Source organism: Mobula hypostoma, chromosome X1, assembly GCF_963921235.1.
Source record: "Mobula hypostoma chromosome X1, sMobHyp1.1, whole genome shotgun sequence".
NCBI classification, from domain to species: Eukaryota; Metazoa; Chordata; class Chondrichthyes; order Myliobatiformes; family Myliobatidae; genus Mobula; species Mobula hypostoma.
In genome coordinates this window covers 21,919,756-21,942,895 of record NC_086128.1, presented here as the reverse complement: position 1 = coordinate 21,942,895, position 23,140 = coordinate 21,919,756, and the positions used below count along the sequence as shown (strand labels likewise).

Here is a 23,140-nt window from a genome sequence, read left to right as displayed (position 1 = left end):
AACATAAAATCATATGTAAGGATGTACATTGTGTATTGCACTTCCTATCCTAGTGTATTTTTTGCTTTGAGAGAATTAATAGATCTCCTATGTTGCTGGTCATGGGGTAGCCCTGGACCTGAACATGCCTTTTAATGCTTACTATAGCCCTAATTCAGCCTGAACGCAATAGCATTTTGCTCATCGCTGTAATGCAGCAAATCTACTGCAGCAATATTTCATAGGTTAAAAAGAATTGCACACTGTACTCATGCTGAAGAGTACAAGTCTCTCAGATACTACAATGGCAATATTTACCAACCACTTTTTGAAACTTGCTTGAGGTGTAAGTAACTTTGCTCTATTCTGCAAAACCTCCTGTTTCTTGCTACTTACTCAATAAAATATTGTTTTTCCAACTTGCAGTACCGTGGAAGAGTCTTAGACACACATTTATACAGGTAGCTAGGATGCGTAAGACTTTTGCACAGTAATGTATTTGTCAACTTGGAGCGGGAGTGAGATTGTAAGTCTGGCAGGAGCAAAGGATGTTGAGAATGGCGAGGGTGGAGCACCCCGGGAGGGGTGTGGGGCAGACAGGTAGCAGAGAAGGAGTGCCAGGAGTGGGGGTTGGCGCTGGTGTAGACACACCCAGCCCTGAAAAAGCAGGCAAGGTCATTTGATTCCAAACAATTGGTGTATTGATCATTACAGAATGTCTCTCTGGTGGTTCCTGCTCCCTCCCCTTTCTTTTCCCCTTTTCCTAACCATGATTCCCCTCTCTCTGCCCCCTTCCCACTCTCAGTCCACAATAGTGACCCATATCAGAATCAGGTTTATCATCACTCACATATGTCATGAATTTTGTTTTTTTTTGTGGCTGCAATACGGTGCAATACATAAAATTGCTACAATACTGTGCAAAAGTCTTAGGCACCATAACTATATATAGGTGCTTAAGACTTTTGCACAGTATTGTACATGGTGACTTCTGTAGTGTTTGCTTAAGATGCTAAGATCAATCCTAACCTCCTCTTATAAAGATAAAGATTAGTTTTATATGCCACATGTACAACAAGACATACGGTGCGTCATTTGCATCAAATGAGTGAGGATTGTGCTGGCAATCCATGAATATCACCACACTTCTGGCGCTAACACAGCATGCCTACAATTGACTAACTCTAACCTGTACATCATTTTTTTTTATTGTGGGACCCAGAGGGGTCATGGGGAGAATGTACAAACTTCTCACAGACAGCAGCAGGAATCGTACCCTGATCTTAGAGCCAGTGCTGTAAAGTATTATGCCAACTGCTACGCTACCATGCTGCCTCTTCCCCATCTACATGCTATCCCTTTGGAAAAGTATCCACAGGTAGACTCATCTTCCACATGGTCACCAGTGACACCCAGCTCCACTTCTCTGGTCCTTCTCTTGATCCTCTAGTGCCTTTCTTCTAGCAGGTGGCTTACTTGAAATCCAGTTTTTGACCAGTTGCAACTGCTGCAGCTAAACATGGAAAACTTTTAGCCAGTAAGTTATTCCCCTTGCTGGTTAATGTCCCAGCCTGCAACCATGGTGTCCTATATGACCCAAGCTGATCTTTAAACCTCCTTCACTATTTTGTCACAAAGACTTCTCATTTACACCCCTTAATGTCAATTATATATCCCTTACTCAACCCATGAGATGCTGGAACCCTCATCAGTACTTTTGTCACCTACAGAGTGCATTTTCAATTGTCTTCTGGCTAGCCTTCTTGTTTACACCCTTTATAAATTTCACTCATAAACTCTTGTTTGTTTCTATACCACAGCAACTTCTCTGGAACTTTGCTTCTTCTCAGTTATTTACCTAATTTTAATACATTTCTCTTTGCCTGACATGTGTTATGAGGAGAATTCTTGGTTCTTGCTGAAGCTGCTGCTGGTGCACCTGTGTGCCAGTGAAGTTGATCCGCTGTAAAGTCTACAATGACTTGCACCTTGAATGGGTCTTTATTGCCACAGTCTCTGCCTCACAGACTGACTTCTGCCGCAATATCCAAGATCAGTATTAAACTACCTCAAGCATGCCACTTCAGCACTGCGCAAAGATTAATCCCATTACTGTTACACAAGGTTTCTTCAACCCAAAATTCTCATTTCACAAGTTGTTTGAACTGCTGAATGTTTTTTTTCTTTCTGCTGCTCCAGTTTCAGTTGTTTTTGATAATTGTTTTGTCTGGTGTTATGTGAGACAGATTGTACTGATACTTTCTGGACATTAAAGTTCCACAGAAAATGGGTGGAACCTGCAAATAACAAGTTGCTACTTTGTCACATATGTGCTTACAGTTTATTTCATCCAGTCTTTCTGTGCAGGCCAATTATGGCATGATTATGGTATTGTAGTTGTGAAGGAGGTGGTGATAAGACAACTCCCAGTGCATTTTGCACACAGAATTTGTCCGTAGTAGATGGTAACCCTAGCCTTTAAGGTATAGGTGCAATTTGTAATTTAAATTCCAGACAGCGGTAGGCTTGCAGGATAGAATTTATTGTATTAATTTCTAATATTAAGAAAATTATTTAATGGGTAAGTTCAAACACGAGAAAATCTGCAGATGCTGGATATCCAAGCAACACACACAAAATGCTAGAGGAATTCAGCAGGCCAGACAGCATCTATAGAAAAGAGTACAGTTGACATTTCAGGCCAAGACCCTTCTTCAGGACGGGAAAATAAGATAAGAAGTCAGAGCAATAAGGTGGGGGGAGGGGAGGAAGAAGTGCAAGGTGATAGGTGAAACTGGGAGGAGAGATGTCTCACCTATCAACTCCCACCTTGCACTTCTTCCTCCCCTCCCCTCACCTTATTGCTCTGACTTCTCATCTTATTTTCCAGTCCTGATGAAGGGTCTCAGCCTGAAACATTGAAGTTTGCTCTTTTCCGTAGATGCTGGCTGGCCTGCTGAGTTCCTCCAGCATTTTGTTAATGGGTAAGTTCAGTGATTTTCTTTTTGATTTTGAAATTGTATGAATTTTGTGTTCTATAAATGTTACTGGTAGCTACATAGAGTGACCTAAGGATTAATGAATTTGGCAGCTCAAAGCTCCATGATGATAATGATTAGATTGATTTATATGGTTGTTTTTATGGCGTGTGCTGGTTCATAAATTGCAGTATTTGGGGGAGAAAATTGGTAACAATGGATAAGTGGTTACTTGAGCCAACCATGGATTGTTTTTTGCCCCTTTAGGCGTAAGATTCTTTGCAGGTGTGATGTGATGACCTGAGGTGTGACACTTTTAAGGTGTGGCTCCTCTGAGGCCACACTTACAGGTGTGACACTACACACTTGTGTTGCACACATGCCTGTTAGTTATATAGATAGATTGTGTGAGTTGATCTGTGTAACAGCTGCTTTGTATAAAACTAAACTGGGCAAAACTTTTTCAGCCAATCGGTTGGATTCCTTCAGCCACCTGGTCCAGAGCAGTACCAGATGCCTCAATCTCCCTCTCCTTGTAACCCAGCGCAAATGCAGCAACAATATACAGGTTAGTGCAAATTTACTCTCGCACATGTTCAGATTAGCATACATCAACTTGGCAAAGCATCAGCAGCCTTTAGTGCTCGCACTCTGATAGGGATCTGTAAAATCATGTCTGTACTCTTAACTCTTTGCTGTTTATACCGAGCATAATTTGTCACAAACATGGCATAAACTATAGACTTCCCTGCAAAGGTTTTGGTGGCAAAAATGGAGAATTTAGAAACCCCAAGCACGAATGTATTTGTGTTGTATGAATGAATTGAAATGGTCAATATGATAGCTTTATTCTGTCTGAAGACTGATCCAGGACTTTGGGATACTATCCTGGGGAGAATGAAAAGCAAATGCCCTTTAACCATACTTAGTCTAATTGCTTTTATAAGTTCCATAGCTTTATAAGTAATGAACATTCTAAGCTGTTAAAAAAATCAGAAAATACTAGGAAAACTCAGCAGGACTGGCAGCATCACTCTAAGATGAACTGTCTGTTGTTGTTCTGCACACAGGCAGTTTCCTTTTAATTCTAAACTCTGTTGGAAATTAACATCTGGTGACAACAGGTCCCAGAAATGTGCTCCAAGTAAAGAGGAGTGAATTGGGGATGCGGGGCAAGTTAAAACAGAGTCATAGAAACTCGAGATTTCATTCCTCGTGTGCAGATACGCTTGCTTGCCATCTTTCATACAGTGACACTTTTCAGAGAGTCTGATCACTGTTTCCTCTCCCTGCATCTCCCTACCAACTTTATCCCTAAAACTGTCTAACTGTGGCCTTGTCCCTGTGGCTAACCCTCCCAGTCATTGTGAAGAAACTAAACAAAATACTGATGATGAAATCCTACTGTTCAGCTTTGGTAGGTCCTGTGCTTTCTGGATTCTTCTTTCACCCTTGCCTGCCCATAGTTAAAATTGCGTGATAAGGAATGAGAAACAGCTTGACCATCTGAATTTTGACTGGCTGAAATTGTTATAGCCTCAGGACTTTTCAGCCATTCAGTAGGAAAGTTAAAGTTCATGGGGAGCAGGCAGGAAATTGGAGTTGAAGCCAAGGTCAGATCAGTCATGATCTGATTGAATGACAGAGCAGATTTGAGGGGCTGAATGTACTTGCTGCTGCTCGTTTTTCTTATGTTCAGTCCTGATTTTAGAGATTAAAATGTCATCTCTACAAAGCATAGTAATAAATAGTGTTCTGTTGAGCCAACAATGAGGACACAGAGAGAAACATTAAACAAGACCAGAACTTCTTAAAATCAATTTCCTAAGGAAGTGCACCAAGAATATAACTATGCCATGCTTAGACTCTGGCTGTCTGAAAAGAAGTATCCTAAACTTCCTCCAGTGGTCCTTTTGTATTGTGGTGTGTTCCCTTTTTATTCCAAATGCTTGTAGATTTGAATGATAGGTCTGCCAATTGCAATCATGTGGCCTTAAGCTTGTAAAGGTTGGCAGTTGCCTTTTCATCTCAAAGTAATAATACTGTTAAAGCTAGAGTAGTTCATAAATTAGGTGTTATGCTCAGTGACTTTGTAAAGTGTGAGGCCAGAAATATGGCACAGTTTTGTTGGGTAATAATGGGGAAATTGGAGGGAATAGGAGAGGGGAATATGCACTTTTAATTGCAATCAATTCCTTTTTTTTCCAAAAAGGTGTCTGTATCTTAATGCAATATAAAATATAACCAGAGAAATGCAGACATGAAAATCCACCAGCCTAATAAGTGAGATACTGCTGAAATTGGAACCTTCTAATTGATGGACTGGAAAGCCCTTATCTCATGAAGTTCGTCAATGAGGAATAAAGTGATTTGGTGACATTCATGAGATAAACTCTCTTAAAGTATTTCTGGCATCTAGGTTCTGAGTCTCCGTGGTACTATCATGTGAGTGCATAAATTACAGGCGTCAGCACCTACTGCCTTTTAATTAGCTGCAGAGATGCATGCCCTCCAGTTTTCCTATGTATCAGTAAATGAATATTTTGTTGTATTGCTTGGGATGATTGCAATCGCAAATTCTCTTTACATTTTGGCTGGAATTTACACAAGCACAGCAGTAACTTAATACTAGGGCATTTTTATTTGAAAATGTAACGGTGTACAAACAAATAACAGCATTATTAATGCGCAAGTTGGCAGACAATGTAGTGAGGAATTACAAATCGGTTAGCTTAAAAAAAATAGTATTTTGCGCTTAACCTGCCCGTGATTTTCATGAGGTTGTATATTAATTATGCATTAAACTAGTAACAGAAAGTTTAGTCATTTTCAGTATAATTAAACCTATACCAGCATGTTAGTTGTTAATGATTGCTGATTAACTTCTCTTGCTTAGAATGTAGAGTTATAAGTGTGGACTCTCATTTCTTCAGGCTGTGAATAGTTTCAATATCAATTTTTATTTTGTTGTTTCAAATTTGTCTTTTTCTACTTAGTCCAAATCTATACCTTTTCCTCTATATGTGTATCTGTTTTGGCATTATATTTGCCCCCTCTAAATCACCCACCCGTCTCATCCCTTCATGTTTATTTCTCAATGTTCTAATCTCATTGGATAAGAAGATGTACTGTTGATTCTGTTCACCAAGGTCTCAGATGCCCAGTTATCCTTGCTGCACCATTATCAGCTTGCATTTCCAATGATATGGTAAAACTAAAGCCAAAACGTGCACAAACAGGTCTATCTTGGCATCCAGCAAATGCCCTACTTCAGCAAAATCTGGGCTATCATCTTTATTTACAGTCTTTGTGTGCAGGAGTCTGCATTAGTTCAGTGAGAGATGCTCTGTAGTTTATCATATTGTACTTGTACTGCACTGAACTTGTCCTCTGGAACAAAATTGAAATCAGTATTAAAGTGAGTGCTTGTCCTTATTTACTAAGGATCTAAAGTATCCTAAACCACAAAAGCTCATCCATATGTGACTTGACAATTTGACTAATTTAACCGATATTGCTCTTCAACTCAGTGTTCCCTGCTTCCGACAGAGAAGAGACTTCATCTTTCGTTTCAAAAGTCTTGAAGATGCTCTTACATTTCATCGCATTCCCGGACGATTACACCCTGTTCATTGCACTCTAACCAGACGCTTGAAATTGCTGGCTTTAAAAGGATTGCAATGAACACTTACAAAAGTGCCCAATGTACTTGGATTATAAAAGCTGGTATCCTTTTAGAGAGTTTGAGTAACAGATTTTAAGTCTCATTAGTTTCATATATAGTCTAATACACATCAAATCAAAATTTAATGCTTTAAAATAAAAGCTTGGGAAACTGCAAATGTTTGAGATGATTTTCAAAATCAACCACTTAAGCTCGAGCAAATCAGTGAGATATTGTAACATGAGATTTTACTGTTTTGGTAGGGCAGACAATGTGACTGGTTTTGCAGATTTTATTTAAGTATAACTAAATCAGGCACAGTAATAAAATCAATTTTATCTGAACTGTGCTGACACTGATTTCTTTTGGGTGGTATTTTGTAATAGGAAGTGCCTTCAGATCCTAAAGAGGTAAGTATATTTTAAATAAAGATTCTCAAAGTGGAATTATATGTACGTGATTTACTACCTAATACTGAGATTGTACGGGTAGTAATCAGTTTGTTTTGTCTCCCCACCTCAGGTGTACCAGCACCCAGTCATGGAGTAGTCGTCATGCAGCTGAGTGTACCTAATGGCCCTCAACCCTCTCAGCCCCCCTTGTTACCGCAGTGGAACCAGTGCAAATACTACAGTGTGGAGCAGCGAGGGCAGAAACCCACTGAGCTCTACAACCCTGATAATCCCACCCAGGTATCCAATTAATTGTTTAATATATGTTGTAGTTCGTGCCGCTATCTATCAACTGAGTCAGTTATTCTAATTTTGTACTGATTGTACTGACAAAAACATTGTCTTGTCTCAAATGAATGAATTACTTTTTCCATGTTGCAATGCAGCACATGTGGATCCTCAACCAAACATTCTCGGCTGTGTGAAGGGAGAACAGACTGGTGCATTAAATTTTATAAAGTAACAATTCACGGGAATGGCAATGCTGTGATGTTCTGGGATTTTGGTTGGCGAGGATAAAATGGCTTCAATTAATTGTAAGGGATGGTCTGAAAATGGTGAGATAGACAGAAGGCAAGTATGTAAACTTAGAATAACTCAGTCAGGTAGAAGTATATTAGCAGTCTCTGGTTAATTTTACAATAATGCAGCTACTTAACAAGACCAGTTAGCTCAGAACAACTGGAATTTGCTCAAAAGTTTCAGGTTAAATCTCAGAAGCTGCAAACTTTAGCTGTATAGTACATGAGTGTGAGTATTAAAATGATTGCAGTAGGGTTCCCAATGCACGTCTGTATATTCTAACTATTTGTCATATTGTTCAATACTCTCATGTTAGACTGCACAGAAGTAGCAGCTTGTAATATCTGTCATTGTGCAGTGCAGAATTGGAACAAGCATTGCTGGATTGCTCTTCCAAGATGCGGCTATATGTTGGGTATACATGGAGGATCCAGTACTCATAGCAGGAAAGACTCAGATTTGTGGTTTTCATCAGTTCCATGCTGATATATGATTGAATGATTATTGAATGCTGAGTATTATGACAGGTTTTGATTCTGTGATCATTGGTGTTACAGGAAAAAAAAAGAATTGTGTGTCTTGACTCCGAGATCAAGTAGGTTGTGCTACTTCTGCTTTCTGCTTTCAGTAACAGGTGTTATTGTGATGATCAAAGCATCTTGGCATGTAGTAAACAGGGAAATTAAGGGGAGTACTTGCAGAGCAGGCCAGGCAGGGCTTTTGAATACTTTTAATGTCAGAGGCAGATAAATGAGCGAAAGGTTACTAAGAGTAAATGCAAATGTGAGGTTACAATCAGGTCAACCTTGATCTCATTGAATGACTGAGTAGGCTCGAGTGGATGAGTGGCCTACTCCTGCCCCTAATCATATTTTGATATGTAACCCACTGGGAGGTAGAGAAGGATCCTTAGCAGGAGGTCCTACTGAGCAAGTGCGCTTACAAAGCAGTGTTCACCTCAATGAGGTTTCAATGCCTAAAGATATACAACTTCAATAAAGAATTCTGTCAGAAGTATGCCATAAGCTGCAGTCACAGCCACAGAATAGGAATTCAGTATGTTGCCAGGAACAAGGGAACAGAGATAAGCTGTTTAACTTTTTAAACCTGTTGTGCTATCCAGAGAGATCCTGGCTGATCTGTTCCTTAACTCCTTCAACCTGCCTTTTCCCCGCAACCTTAACACTTTTTTATTAAGGATTTATTCTCAAACTTAAAATTAAGAATTTATCAACCTTCAGTAATTGTTTGTGTAAGAGACTTCCAGATTTTCTCCCACTTCCTGCATGTCAAGGTGTTACCTAATTTTAGCTCCAGGAATACCTGGTCCTAGTTTTTGGAAGATGTCCCCTTATCCTATCCTGTACAACTGGGAGAAATTGTTTCTTTCATATCCTATCAGTTGCTAGTAATATATTGAAGACTTCATTAGAGTCATTATTGAGTATCCTAAATAACTAGTTTTGTGTAATTGCTCTACATTGCTCTTATGATTTAGTTCTGGGAAGTCCAGCTATCACTCTTGTAACCAGATACTGCATCCTCTCTATGACTAGTCTCTTCTTCTTAGGAGTGTGGTCCCCGGAACTGCTGGTGTTGCTCCAGGTGTGTTCCAACCAACGTTTGATATAGCTGTTATATACCTTCCATTCACTCGTACTCCTAAGTCCTCTATGCAAAGATCAAATTCATAAGACTATAAGACAGCCTTTATGATGATTTTCTGCACCTGTCTCTAGCATTTTAGTGATCCATGTGTGTGAACTCCGAATCTGTATGGTCAGGCACTCTTTAGAGCTTTTCACCATTTAGAAAGTGCCCTTTCTTTTGGTTTTAGGCCTCGAGTTGATGACCTCACATCTGTCTACTTTGAAATCTCCACTGGCTCAATCTATTAATTTCTCTTTAATGTTGCCACCCACGTTACTTACAAAGCTACCTACTATGTTACTGGCAAACTTGAAAATGTAGCTTTCTACCCATTATCAAGTCTTTTACCAATACAGTGAATAGTTGATGTTCCTTGTGGGACTTCATTAGTCACATTCTGCCACCTTGAGCATTATCTGTACTCTCCATCTTCTGATGCTCAGTCAGTTTGCAATTGACGAAGTCGTTGTGGACAGCAGTGTTCATGTTTCTAGACTTTTACCGTGCGAGGGCAGAGAGCACGTACAACATGTCATGATACGCAGCATTCATATCAGATATGCTTTACTCCTGGACAGTGGAATTCATTTGCTTCTCTTTTGCTAGAAATTAACAAGGATTGTAGGTTCCTGATTCTGCAGGTTCACATGACGTTAGATAATACATTTTGAAATCCTTACAGACCTCTTGTACACAGTGTTTGGATTGTAAACGGTTACAATAACAGTACTACTTAGGAATAATGTTATTTTTCAATTCCCTTTTTAAAAGATTATTAATAATTTTGGAACAGATTTCCTAAAATGCCTTATTTTGTTCAGTCTGTCTCTGTTATAATTTTATTAATAGTAAAACAATGAATACAGATAAATAAGCAACAGGACTCATCCTTTTTCCTTAAAAAAAAGTCCATAATTATTGTTAATACAGGTTTCCCCCACCATCTGAAGGTAGAGTGTTCCTATGAAACAGTTGGTAAGCTGGAATGTCGTAAAGTGAAGAAGCAATTCCCATTTACTTATATGGGAAAAATTTGTGAGCGTTCTCAGACCCAAAAAATAACCTACCAAATCATGCCAAATAACACATAAAACCTAAAATAATAGTAACATATCGTAAAAGCAGGAATGATATGATAAATACACAGCCTATATAAAGTAAAAATACTTTTCTACAATCATTGCCGCACTGTTCTCCCGTAGCGAAAATCTCACGCAAGCGCTCTTGGCAGAAATACTCTCTCCAGTAACCTCTAAGCTATGAAGCTGCCAAGTCATACCAAATAACACACAAAAATACACAGCCTATATAAAGTAGAAATAATGTATGTACAGTGTAGTATCACTTACCGGAATCGGGAAGACAGCGCCGAGCACACTGATGATGGAGTGTTAGGCTGAGTCGTTGGAGGTCGAGGTGGTGCAGTGGTTCCCAACCTCCGGGCCGCCGACCGATACCAATCCGCAGAGAATGCAGCGGTAGCCGGGACGCACCCAGCACATCTTTAAGAAAAAAGCCAAAATAGACAAGCTAATTAATTAGGTGCCGACGGCACGTAATTAATTAGCTTGTTTATGCTGGGTGCGTCCTGGCTACTGCTGCATTCTCCGCGGCAATGTATCGATCCGCGGCCCGGGGGTTGGGGTGGTGGGACCCTGGGATGTCAACTCATCGTCGTCTGTTTCCATCAGGGCAGGCAGGTCATCTTCTTCTATGTCTGCCTGCCTCGATGTCGAAGGTCAAGGTTCGTCGTCTGCTGTGGCTGATGTGGAAGGCTTGAAAAACGACAGTATGCTTGACTGCTTAGCCTCGTGCATTTTTCTATCATACAGTTCTTTGTAAGCACTCAAACCATCTTGCAGATATGCCCTAAACTGACATACCCTTTCAAAATTAAAGTCGTACTTTTCTGCAATCATTGCAGCGAAACTCTCACGCAGTTGCTTCACGTTCAGTTCCTGGACGACTTCACTTTTGGTCCGTTCGCTACTGCATTCAGTTTCGATTGTTATCCTTTCCTCTTCCAATTGCATCAGCTTCTCATCTATCAGTTCTTGGTCATGGGATGCCAAACCTCTTCAACATCATCTTCGTCAGCTTCCACAAGCCAAACTCACTTTGTCTTTACTTCGTTCACCACGATCGAAACGCTTAATTATGTCTAGTTTTACACTAAGTGTAACACCCTTACGAGCTCTGTTAGGCTTTTCTGATACCTTAGAACTCATCTTGCTAACGGCTGCTCACAGGCACGTGTTTAAGCAACGCTGGCTAGAATGCAGTTCCGGGGGAGGAGCTTGGCTGCTCAGGGCGCGCGCGCTGCCTTTTTTCGTAACTGTGGAAAGACCTTCTGTTAGCAAAAACAGGCAACTAATGTAGGTCTTTCGTAACAGCAAGGTTTCGTAAAGCGAACATTCGAAAAGCGGGGGACACCTGTAGTTCATTAATCAATCATAATCTCTGGTCAAAATTACCATGGCACACAAGAGGATTTTTTACAAGATTTTTGCCAATTTGGGCACACAAATAGATTCACCACTCCTGGACTAGACCATTGACATCCACAAACAATGTTTCTGCTGCCTGAACCACTCTGGTGGCATCTTCTTGTAAACAGCAGATCGAGTCTCCAGCTTTGTTATGGCTTTACTGTATGCTGGAAAACCCAGCTGCAGAACAAGAGGAGGAGGAGGGCAGGAGGTGTTTTTGGACAGGCAACCAGAGAACAATTGATTGGACTACGCTTTCTATGAACATGGAATAGATGGCTTTATTGCCAAATTTGCAGATGATACGAAGATTGGTGGAGGGGCAGGTAGTGTTGAGGAAACAGGTAGGATGCAGAAGGACTTAGATTAGGAGAATGGGCAAGAACATAGCAAATGAAATACAATGTTGGAAAATGCAGAAGAAATAGATGTGTGGACTATTTTCTAAACGGGGAGAAAATCCAGGAACTTGAGATGCAGAGGGACTTGGGAGTCCTTGTGCAGAACACCTTGAAGGTTAACTTGCAGGTAGAGTTGGTGGTGAGGAAGGCAAATGCCATACTAGCATTCATTTCAAGAGGTCTAGAATACAAGAACAAGGATATGATGCTGAGGCTTTATAAGGTACTAGTGAGGCCTCACCTTGAGTATTGTGAACAGTTTTGGGCCCCTCATCTTAGAAAAGATATGGTGGCATTGGAGGGGGTCCAGAGGAGGTTCACAAGGGTGATTCCAGGAATGAAAGGGTTATCATACAAGGAATGTTTGATGGCACTGGGTCTGTACTCACTGAAATTCAGAAGGATTAGGGGGGATCTCATTGAAACCTTTCAGATGTTGAAAGGCCTAGACAGAGTACATGTGGAAAGGATGGGTGGGGGAGTCTAGGAAAAGAGGGCACAGCCTCAGGATAGAGGGGTGCCCTTTCAAAACAGAGATGCAGAGAAATTTCTTACGCCAAAGGGTGGTGAGTTTGTGGAATTTGTTGCCATGTGCAGCTGTGGAGGCCAGGTCATTGGGTGTATTTAAGGCAGAGATTGACAGGTTCTTGGTTGAACATGGCATCAGAAGTTACGGGGAGAAAGCTAGGAACCGGGGTTGAGGAGGAGGCGGGAAAAAAAAGATCAGGCATGACTGAATGGCGGAGCAGACTCGATGGGCCAGATGGCCTGATTCTGCTCCTATGTCTTATGGAACCCAATCTCATTTCATTGTTGTTTCTATCTTGCCTGCCCTCTTGAGCTGACCATCCCAATACTTGACTGCAGTGACAATGCAAAATTCAAAATATCATGATTAAACATCCAACCATGCTGAAAAACATATAAACACCAATTTAAACACAAACAACAGGAACGCCTGCTGCGTTCACCAGCAACTTTGATGTGTGTTGCTTAAACACCAATTTATCACCCTTCTACATTCCTTTAGTGCTTATTCCACAACCCCCCTCCCGTATTTGCACACATTTGTGTTCCTGCACAGTTCTCCAACGTTACTGGTGTACGTATGTTGACTTTCAGTGGGTAAGGCTTTAGAGAATGAACTTGTAGCTCTCGATTTAGGAAGTCCAACTCTCAACTACACCCTGCCCCAATCTGGAAGCAGTCTTGCTGATGGATAACAGCGTGGACACTGGAGGAGGTGCAATGTGAAATGCCTGCTTCGCTGCCACTGCTACTGTGTTAACCGGAATCTCCGGAGCAGAAGGCCCCGAATCCCCGGCTTTGCTTGTTTCGGCGGCCAGGGCAAGGTCGATGGCGCTCGGGAGGCTGTATCGGAGGGGCTGGTCGGAGGCTCGAAGTTTTCGGATGGATGTACTCAGTGTCGGCTGTGGTCAGGTGCTTCCAATGCATTGGCAGTTGTCGGTGCCTGGAGTTTTATGGCAGGGAGTTTCTCCCTTTTGCCGCCTGCTATCGGGGAGTCGGGAGTCGATTAGGACTTGAGACTTTTTTTTACTGTGCCCATGGTCTGTTTTTTAATCAAATTATGGTATTGCTTTGCACTGCTGTAACTATGTGTTATAATTATGTGGTTCTGTCAGTGTTAGTCTTCGGTTTGTCCTGTTTTTCTGTGATATCACTCTGGAGGAACATTGTATCATTTCTTAATGCATGTATGCATTTCTATATGACAGTAAATGAGGACTGAGTGTTCTCATAATCTAAAAATGTTGTTTATTCTGAAAGGGATAAGTAGATTTGCAGTGTCACCGTTCTCCCAGTGTGACGCCTTGGTAATGCTTATAATTTGTTCAGGGACATTTCTGAAGTGCTGCTTTGAACGTTGTTGTCCAGAACTCTGCCGACAACAATCGAAACTTATGTTTGTATGCAGATCTTGCACAGCAGAAGAGCTTTCGCTATGGGATATTGGCTGGCTTTTGCTTGTGATGTAACACTGAACTTGAGACATTGTGCAGTCAAATTCTCTGTGATTCTTGGGTCAATGTGCAATGGGTGCTTCACCATTTCTGCACAGGGAGAGATAGACTCCAGGATCTTAATAAAACCATGTACTGGATTCCCCATGTTCCTTACTATTAGAAAAATGCTTTTTGGCCCACTAGCCAAAACCCAGCTGTCCATCAGCTACTTCTTGAATTCTTCATCTAAGTCCACACTTTCAGAACTTTGGAGAGCAGACGCCTTCACTGGCGATAAAGCCACTTACACCCAGTGCATGCAGATCTTGGTTCTGAGCTATGCTTTATTGTACACGAGGTTTCTGTGGGTGCAAGTATCGCATCAAGTGACAGTGTATTTTAATTTTCATTCTCTTACTTCTGAGCAGCATCTTACCAGGTTGGATCTCTTGGCTATTTGAAAGGAGAAGTGCCCAAGACTAGAAATGTGGCAAAGTGAGAGATGCATCTTATAGCAGTTGTAAATCAAAACAGTCTGTGGGATGAGGGGACAATAATGCGTGAAAGAATTGTGTGCTGTGTAGTGGGTTTGGTTGATATAGCTGTCATGGTTGAATTGCGAGTAGTGTAGCTGGAGTACTGGTAAGTACAGGAAGATGTCATGGGTTCAGTCCTGGTCCTGACTGATGATGACTTTTAGCTGATTGAGGCTATATTGCATGAAGCAGTACAAGAGCAAGTGGTGACGTTGGTGGGAGATGAGATTTTAGCTGCCTTGATCAGGCACGTGAGGACATTGAACTTTTTTCAGTCTGCATCTATGGCCATGGGGTTTCACGCCTTGCATTGATCTCATCAGCGTATGCTACCACCACTGATTTGATGTAAGGCTTTCCGGCCATTTGTTGTTTGAGGAGCTCTTCCACCTTGATCATAGGGGCCTTCAGTGCTGCATCTGAAAATGTAAGTGCTCAGTTTGACTATGCCCTGTAACTTCATCCAAATAGTTGATAAATCCTCTGAATTGACTTGTATGTCTGGTTTCACTGACTGCATACTAGAGTTACAGGCAGTACTACTAAAGCAACTAAGAGCATGGTTAATGTTTCCCAATTACTGAAATCATGATAATGAACAGCCAGTACATATTTAAGTTTTGGACTCCATAGTGTTAGATGTCTTGGCTAAATCCCATTTCATTCTCTGCTGCTGTTGAGTTTAACCCCCAAGGTATCATTGAGAGCATTTGTTCCAGTTTAGTTTTTAATCAGTAAATAAGAGTTAATAATTAGTATATCAGGTCAAGGGATGTTAATGTTGATATACAGTACAAGTTTGCAGGGTGGCCGTTTTCTCTGCAGTTAACCATCTGCTGGAGCTCATTTGCAGAAATTGACTGCAAGTCACAATAAAATTAACTTGTTAATAGTGGAGACATCCTTGACCTCAAGTGGAAAGAGGAAAATTATATTACTTGCACCCCCTCCCCCCACCTTTGGGGCCCTGTATTAATGTAATAGAAAGAGCCCATTAACCTTATTCCAAGCTCTCTTAAAACACTATCTAGCTGGTTTGATGCTCCTGCTCTGTCCTTAGTCCTGCAGATGTTCTCTTTGTCATCACATGTCCAGTAATGATATACATAATTTTGTGTCTGAAACTTATTAGGAAGAAACTACAATACAGTCGACCTTCACTAATCAGACTACCTGTAATCCGGCCCTGATTATGCTTAATGTAATCCTTCTGTAATTCGGCATTTTCACTAATCTGGCACTAATGGTGCCGGATTAGTGAAGGTCGACCTGTATTATACCTTAGTGCAGCAACAATAAAAAGGGAGAAAAATGGAGTGGTTAAATAATTTAAAACCACACCTTTGTTTTTGGATTGTTGATTTTTTTTCCTCTCAATAGTCTGCGCCAATATGGCAATATAAAAACTAACTCAGCTGCACTACGGTTGTCTACACCAGATAGATTAGGGCTATAATGTTCATCACCTTCCCTCCTTTTAAAGGACACAATGCCAAACTCCATCAGGTACTATTGAGAAATAAAGTTTTGCTCCATTTATGTTCTGGGTCAATGAAGTCCATTATTTTAAACTGGCATTTTATAATCACCATAATATATCATAGGCACAATGAAATTAAAGATCCGAACAGCTTGATTTCCTGCATCTTTTGCTTCTTAAGCACCTCTGATGCTGATCATGTACTAATTATAACAGGTAGGGCACTTCTCCACAACAAAAGATAATAGCACATGAGCCTCTGATGAATCCAATAGTATAATTCTGAGCAAGATATTGCATCACAATATTGGCAGAGGCCAATGGAAAAGTCAGCCACCCAACTCTTCAGCCAGTGAAGGTCCATTGGGAAAGTCACTGGTAATATTGGCTAGTCATCCTTTCAGCACAGTTTGGTGTACAAAATTATATAGTTACTGAATGCAGAGCATACAAAAGTGGAGCAAGAAAAAACACCACTTTTTCATAGTTACAGCAATTGTTCCACATATTTTGAAGCACCACTTAAGATTTCTGTACTCTAGAACAGTGGGGCTAGATCTGGATAAAAATGTTTTTTTTACTTGAAATTGGTACACATGTCCCTTAACTATTCTGCATATGTAAAAACACCATCCTTCTTTGGGTCGACTAAAAATAAAACTTTCAGCAAATAAATATTCACTCAGTGGTCACTTTATTAGGTACAGGAGGTACCTGATAAAGTGGTCACTGAGTGCATGTTTGTGGTCTTCTGCCGCTGTAGCCCATCCATTCAAGATTCAATGTGTTGTTCATTCAGAGGTGCTCTTCTGCACACCACTGTTGTAACACATGGTTATTTGAGTTACTGTTGCCTTCCTGTCACCTTGAACCAGTCTGGCCATTCTCCTCTGACCTCTCTCATTAACAAGGTATTTTTGCCCACAGAATTGCCACTTACTGAATGTTTTTTTTTGTTTTTCACACCATTTTTTCTAAATTTTAGAGAGTGTTGTGTGTGAAAATCTCTGGATATCAGCAGTTTCTGAGATACAGGTTTCCCCCGCCATCCAAAGGTAGAGCGTCGAGCACACTGATGATGGTGTATTAGGCTGAGTCGTCGGAGGTTGGGGTGGTGCAGTGGCCCCCACCCTCCAGGCCGCCAACTGATACCGATGGAAAAAGCTGAAATAAACAAGCTAATTAATTAGGTGCCGCCCAGCACGTAAATGTCGGCCCAGATCAGAGGCGACACAATTGGCAATCACCTCTGATCTGGGCCGACATTTACGTGCCGGACGGCACCTAATTAATTAGCTTGTTTATTTTGGTTTTTTTCTTAAAGACGTGCTGGATGCCTCCCGGCTACCGCTGCATTCTCCGCGAATTGATATCTGTCTGCGGCCCGGGGGTTGGGACCACTGGGGTGGTGGGACACTGAGGTGTCATCTCGTCGTCATCTGTTTCCACCAGGGCAGGCAGGTCATCTTCTTCTATGTCTGCCTGCCTCGATGTTGAAGGTCGAGGTTCGTCGTCTGCTGTGGCTGATGTGGAAGGCTTGAAAAATGACAGTATGTTTGACTGCTAGCCTCGTGCATTTTTCTATCATATAGTTCTTTGTAAGCACTCAAACCAGCTTGCAAATATGCCCTAAACCAACGTACCCTTTCAAAATTAAAGTCGTACTTTATCAACGCAGCGAAAATCTCACGCAGTTGTTTCACGTTCAGTTTCTGGACAACTTCACTTTCACTACTGCATTCGGTTTTGATTATTATGCTTTCCTCTTCCAATTGCATCAGCTCTCCATCTATCAGTTCTTGGTCATGGGATGCCAAACCTCTTCAACATCATCTTCATCAACTTCCACAAGCCAAACTCACTTTGTCCTTACTTCGTTCACCACGATTGAAACGCCTAATTATGTCTAGTTTTACGCTAAGTGTAACACCCTTACGAGCTCTTTCAGGCTTTTCCGATACCTTAGAACTCATCTTGCAAACGACTGCTCAGAGGCTCATGTTAAAGCAATGCCGGCGAGAATGCCATTCCGAATCCGGGGGAGAGTGGCTGCTCGGGGCGTGCGCTGCTTTTTCCACGTGCTGCCTTTTTTCGTAACAGTGAAAACACCTTCTGTTAGCGAAAACAGGTAACTAATGTAGTTCTTTCATGACAGCGAGGTTTCGTAAAGCGAATGTTCGAAAAGCGGGGGACACCTGTATTCAACCTGGCACCAACAATCATTCCACGGTTAAGGTGACTCGGATCACATTTCTTTCCTGTTCTGATGTTTGGTCTGAACAACAAATGAATCTCTTGACCACGCCTGCATGCTTTTATACATTGAGTTGCTGTCAAGTGACTAGCTGATGAGATATTTACGTTAATGAGGTGTGCCACTGAATGTAAAACCTCACAACCCTGTATCCCGAAAATTTAAGAGTCTCTCCTTCAAGTTAGCTGCTGGCCTGATCATCTTCTGAGTAACTGACTGTAAAAGCAGTTATTTTGGGTAATTAATAAAAAAAATACATCGATGGAGTCTCTGTCACATCACCCTTATCCCACTATATTTGGTGTTGTACCTCTGTCAAGGAAAAGCTTCAAGTCAAAATTTTATCAAGATGGACAAAATAGAAATATATTGCAAAATAGATTTTCATGGAGAAAGATGTTTTTAAAAATCCATTTCCCTGTAAATTATGCTCTGTGAGGTTATTACTTTCCCTTTTTTTCCTTTTTTTTGTTATTGAGGCTGTAAATGTGTTGTTTATGGCTTAGCATTTTACACATTTGTCTAAGCCAGTGGATCATTTCTCAGGAACTGACAGCTTAACTGACAAGCACAAGCTGTAATTAGGAAATCTGGAAGGTTATTCTACAGTTCTAAATTGAAGCATTAATTTTTATGACTGTGATCTTATGTTGAAATAGGATATCTCAGATTTGTTAAAGCACTTGACTGGATTTTTTTTTATTAACTACCTTCAGGCTGCTGGATCATTTCTTTGCCAAGCCAAAATCACCAATTCACATGTTTGTATTTTTCCACAGTCAGTAGACTTGACATTATTAAATGATGATTTATTAGTTTCTTCAGCTTCTGTCAGTTCAATTTCAAATGTTAAAACATTGTTTTCTGCATTGAACAGTTGAACTTAATACCCCGATAGATTTTGTAAGGTTTGCAATATTTGCATGATCAACTACTTTTGTTTTAATATAAATATCATGAAGCCTTGTACTCATGGAGTATATGCAATGGAATGAGGTACAGATAACAATGCTGTCCAGAACTTAATGCACAATATTTGAAACTTTGAGACAAGAAACTACAACATTCACATTACCAAATGTAGGTATCACAAGAAGCAGAGTTAAGTGGCAGGGGTTATTAGTCAAGGACATGCAAACATAATTCAGACACCATTTTATAACTGATTATCTTTTTAATCGTGTTCTGATTTGATATTATTTAAAGTTAAAAAGACAAGTGTAAGTTTTAGGAAATGGTTAATTTCTATTGCTTTATGTTCTTTAGTTTTAAAACGTAACTAATACTTGCATTGAAAAGGTCTATAGGACAATATTGCAAAGTCTTAACTTAAAATTGTTTATCTGTGATATTTGCTGTTTACTTCTGACGTTTATTTCCTCAGGTCAACGCACAACTAAATAGTCCCCTTAACTCGCCAACCCAATCTCCAACGCCATCTCCAGTGACGAATGTGACAAATGTCTGTCCTGGTCTAGCACCACTGCCACTTATTGCCCAGTTTTCCAGACCTGTGGGTCCAGCACAAGGTGAATAACTCTTCAAATAATATGTAAAATGGGTTAAAATAATGTATACTGATTCTTCTAATACAGAGGACATTTAACTGTATTTAAATGTTTGTGATAATTGTACCCTCTGTTGCTTTAGTGTTGACAAAGGCAATGAATCCATTGTAGGGTTAAAAGCAGTGGTGCAACTGTACAGCATGCTTGACGAACATTTCAAGATTGCACTTTCATCTCTCCCTCCTTCCTAATGTGAGACACGTGTGTGTGTATGTATGTATGTGTATGTGTGTATATATATACACACACACACACACGTGCGCGCGTGCTCGTTAGGTACGCCGCTTCTATCTTTTGTCGTATCCGAACATCTTGCATTTAATTTAACTCTGTATTTCTGGTCAAAACAAAAACATTCTGTCCATACTACTACTTTTCCTCATCTACCATGTGCTCAAGGTTAATAAGTATTCTAATTAGCTTTATCAGCTCACAAATTTCACGTATGCCGGTGATAATAAACGTGATTCTGAGCTATATCTCCAGTATTCAGTTTGTCCATCAAAATTCTTGCTCAACTTGTGACTCACCTTTAACAATCTCTCCTTGCAGTCTTCTTTGATCAACCTGCTGATGGCTTTGAATTGTCTTGCAATCCATGAATGATAAGAGTTCTTCCTCTTAAGTAACATATTGGGTTTTCTATTACTGGCATTGCAGTTCCCAGTGTAACCATAGTCTTTGATTTTAAGTTACACACTTCTTGATATGTTACATCCTTAACTATTTAACTTAATTCATTAATAAAAATGTATCAGCATGACTTTACTAAGGGCACCTTCCTGAAGATGTCCCAAAACCAAAATAATCTGAACTGGATCAAATCATGGTTGGAAAATGAGCAGAAAAACTTGAGTCTCAACATGGACAAGATAATAGATGATTGTGTTCTTTGGGAAGGTGCATTCTGACCAATCCTCATTGCACATACATGACTCCTCCGTGAAGAGATTTACGAGCACCGAGTTTCTGGGAGTGCACATAATGGATGATCTCACCTAGTCCCTCAACACCACCTCTTTGGTCAAGAAAGCACAGCAGCGTCTCTACTTCCTGAGGAGATTAAGGTGAATGAGGCTCCATTCCCCCATTTTAATCAATTTTTACAGGAGCACCATTGAAGCTGTCCTGACCCTGCATTACCATTTGGTACGGGGATTGCGAGGACTACTGAGGGGATCATCAGGGTCTCTCTCCACTCAGAGATATTTATCAGGATGACTGTGTACGCACAGCCCTTAGCATTATCAATGATCCCTCCCATCCATCCAACATTCTCTTTGACCCTCTACCATCAGGCAGGAGGTACCATAGCATTAGGACAAGAACTGTCAGGGTGAGAAACAGCTTCTTCCCCCAGGCTGTAAGATGACTGTACTCCCTGCCACCACCCAGGTCTCATCACACATGAAGTAGCAGTAATGTTATACTGTTTACTTTTTAACTTGTATCATATAACCTTATTACTTGTGGTAATATTACTTAAGTGTTGGGTATGTGAGTTACATTTACTATGTTATGCACCTTGATCCAGAGAAACGTTGTTTCTTTTGGTGATATACATGTGCACAGTTGAATGACAATAAACTGAACTTGAATGTGAACATGAGAAGCACGATTTCTTTGAATGTTCTAATTCCTGGCCTGAGCTGTCATACCTTTCGAGGAAAAAAAACATACGAAGTAGAGATGGAACTCCTACAACATATAACTCTGAGGTCCTTGTTTCTAGTCTACTCCAGAGCCTCCAACTCAGCAATGAGTTGATGGGCTTGTGGAAGGGCCTACTGCTTGGCTCAGCTCCATTCTGTGGGGATGTCAAATTTTTAACACTCCCAAGTAGTTACATAAGATGCAACTATTCTTTCATGGAATTTGAAACAGATGCACTTACATAGAAACATAGAAAACCTACAGCACAATACAGGCCCTTCAGCCCACAAAGTTGTGCAGAACATGTCCCTACCTTAGAAATTACCAGGGTTACCCATAGCCCTCTATTTTTCTAAGCTCCATGTACCTATCCAAAAGTCTCTTAAAAGACCCTATCCATTTCCACCACCATTGCTGGCAGCCTATTCCACGCACTTACCACCCTCTGTGTTAAAAAACGTACCCCTAACATCTCCTCTGTACCTTAAACCTGTGTCCTCTTGTGGCAACCATTTCAGCCCTGGGAAAAAGCCTCTGACTATCCACACGATCAATGCTTCTCATCATCTTATACACCTCTTATCAAGTCACCTTTCATCCTCCGTCGCTCCAAGGAAAAAAGGTCGAGTTCACTCAACCTATTCTCATAAGGCATGCTCCCCAATCCAGGCAACATCCTTGTAAATCTCCTCTGCACCCTTTCTGTGATTTCCACATCCTTCCTGCAGTGAAGCGACCAGAACTGAGCCCAGTACTCCAAGTGTGGCCTGACCAGGGTCCTATAGAGCTGCAACATTACCTCTCAGCTCATAAATTCAGTTCCACCATTGATGAAAGCCAATACACTGTATGCCTTCTTAACCACAGAGTCAACCTGCACAGCTGCTTTGAGCGTCCTATGGACTTGGACCCCAAGATCCCTCTGATCCTCCACACTGCTAAGAGTCTTACCATTAATACTATATTCTGCCATCGTATTTGACCTACCAAAATGAACCACTTCACACTTATCTGGGTTGAACTCCATCTGCCACTTCTCAGCCCAGTTTTGCATCCTATCAATGTCCCGCTGTAACCTCTGACAGCCCTGTACACTATCCACAACACCCCCAACCTTTGTGTCATCAGTAAACTTACTAACCATCCCTCCACTTCCTCATCCAGGTCATTTATAAAAATCACAAAGAGTAAGGGTCCCAGAACAGATCCCCGAGGCACACCAGTGGTCACTGACCTCCATGCAGAATATGACCCGTCTACGACCACTCTTTGCCTTCTGTGGGTAAGCCAGTTCTGGATCCACAAAGCAATGTCCCCTTGGATCCCATGACTCCTTACTTTCTCAATAAGCCTTGCATGGGGTACCTTATCAAATGACTTGCTGAAATCCATATACACTACATCTACTACTCTACCTTTATCGATGTGTTTAGTCACATCCTCAAAAAATTCAATTAGGCTCGTAAGGCGCGACCTGCCCTTGACAAAGCCATGCTGACTATTCCTAATCATATTATACCTCTCCAAATGTTCATAAATCCTGCCTCTCA

General features: G+C 40.9%; 1 protein-coding gene across 7 annotated transcripts in view; it reads left to right on the top strand.

Moving 5' to 3' along the window:
- LOC134340353 (R3H domain-containing protein 2) overlaps window positions 1-23,140 on the top strand; it is a 265,555-nt gene that overhangs the window by 229,137 nt on the left and 13,278 nt on the right. For all 7 annotated transcript variants that reach the window (XM_063037505.1, XM_063037499.1, XM_063037500.1 and 4 more), the window contains 3 exons: window positions 3,425-3,525; window positions 7,144-7,313; window positions 19,754-19,898. In XM_063037505.1, the coding sequence (XP_062893575.1) occupies window positions 3,425-3,525; window positions 7,144-7,313; window positions 19,754-19,898 (416 nt within the window). The remainder of the gene's footprint in view (window positions 1-3,424; window positions 3,526-7,143; window positions 7,314-19,753; window positions 19,899-23,140) is intronic.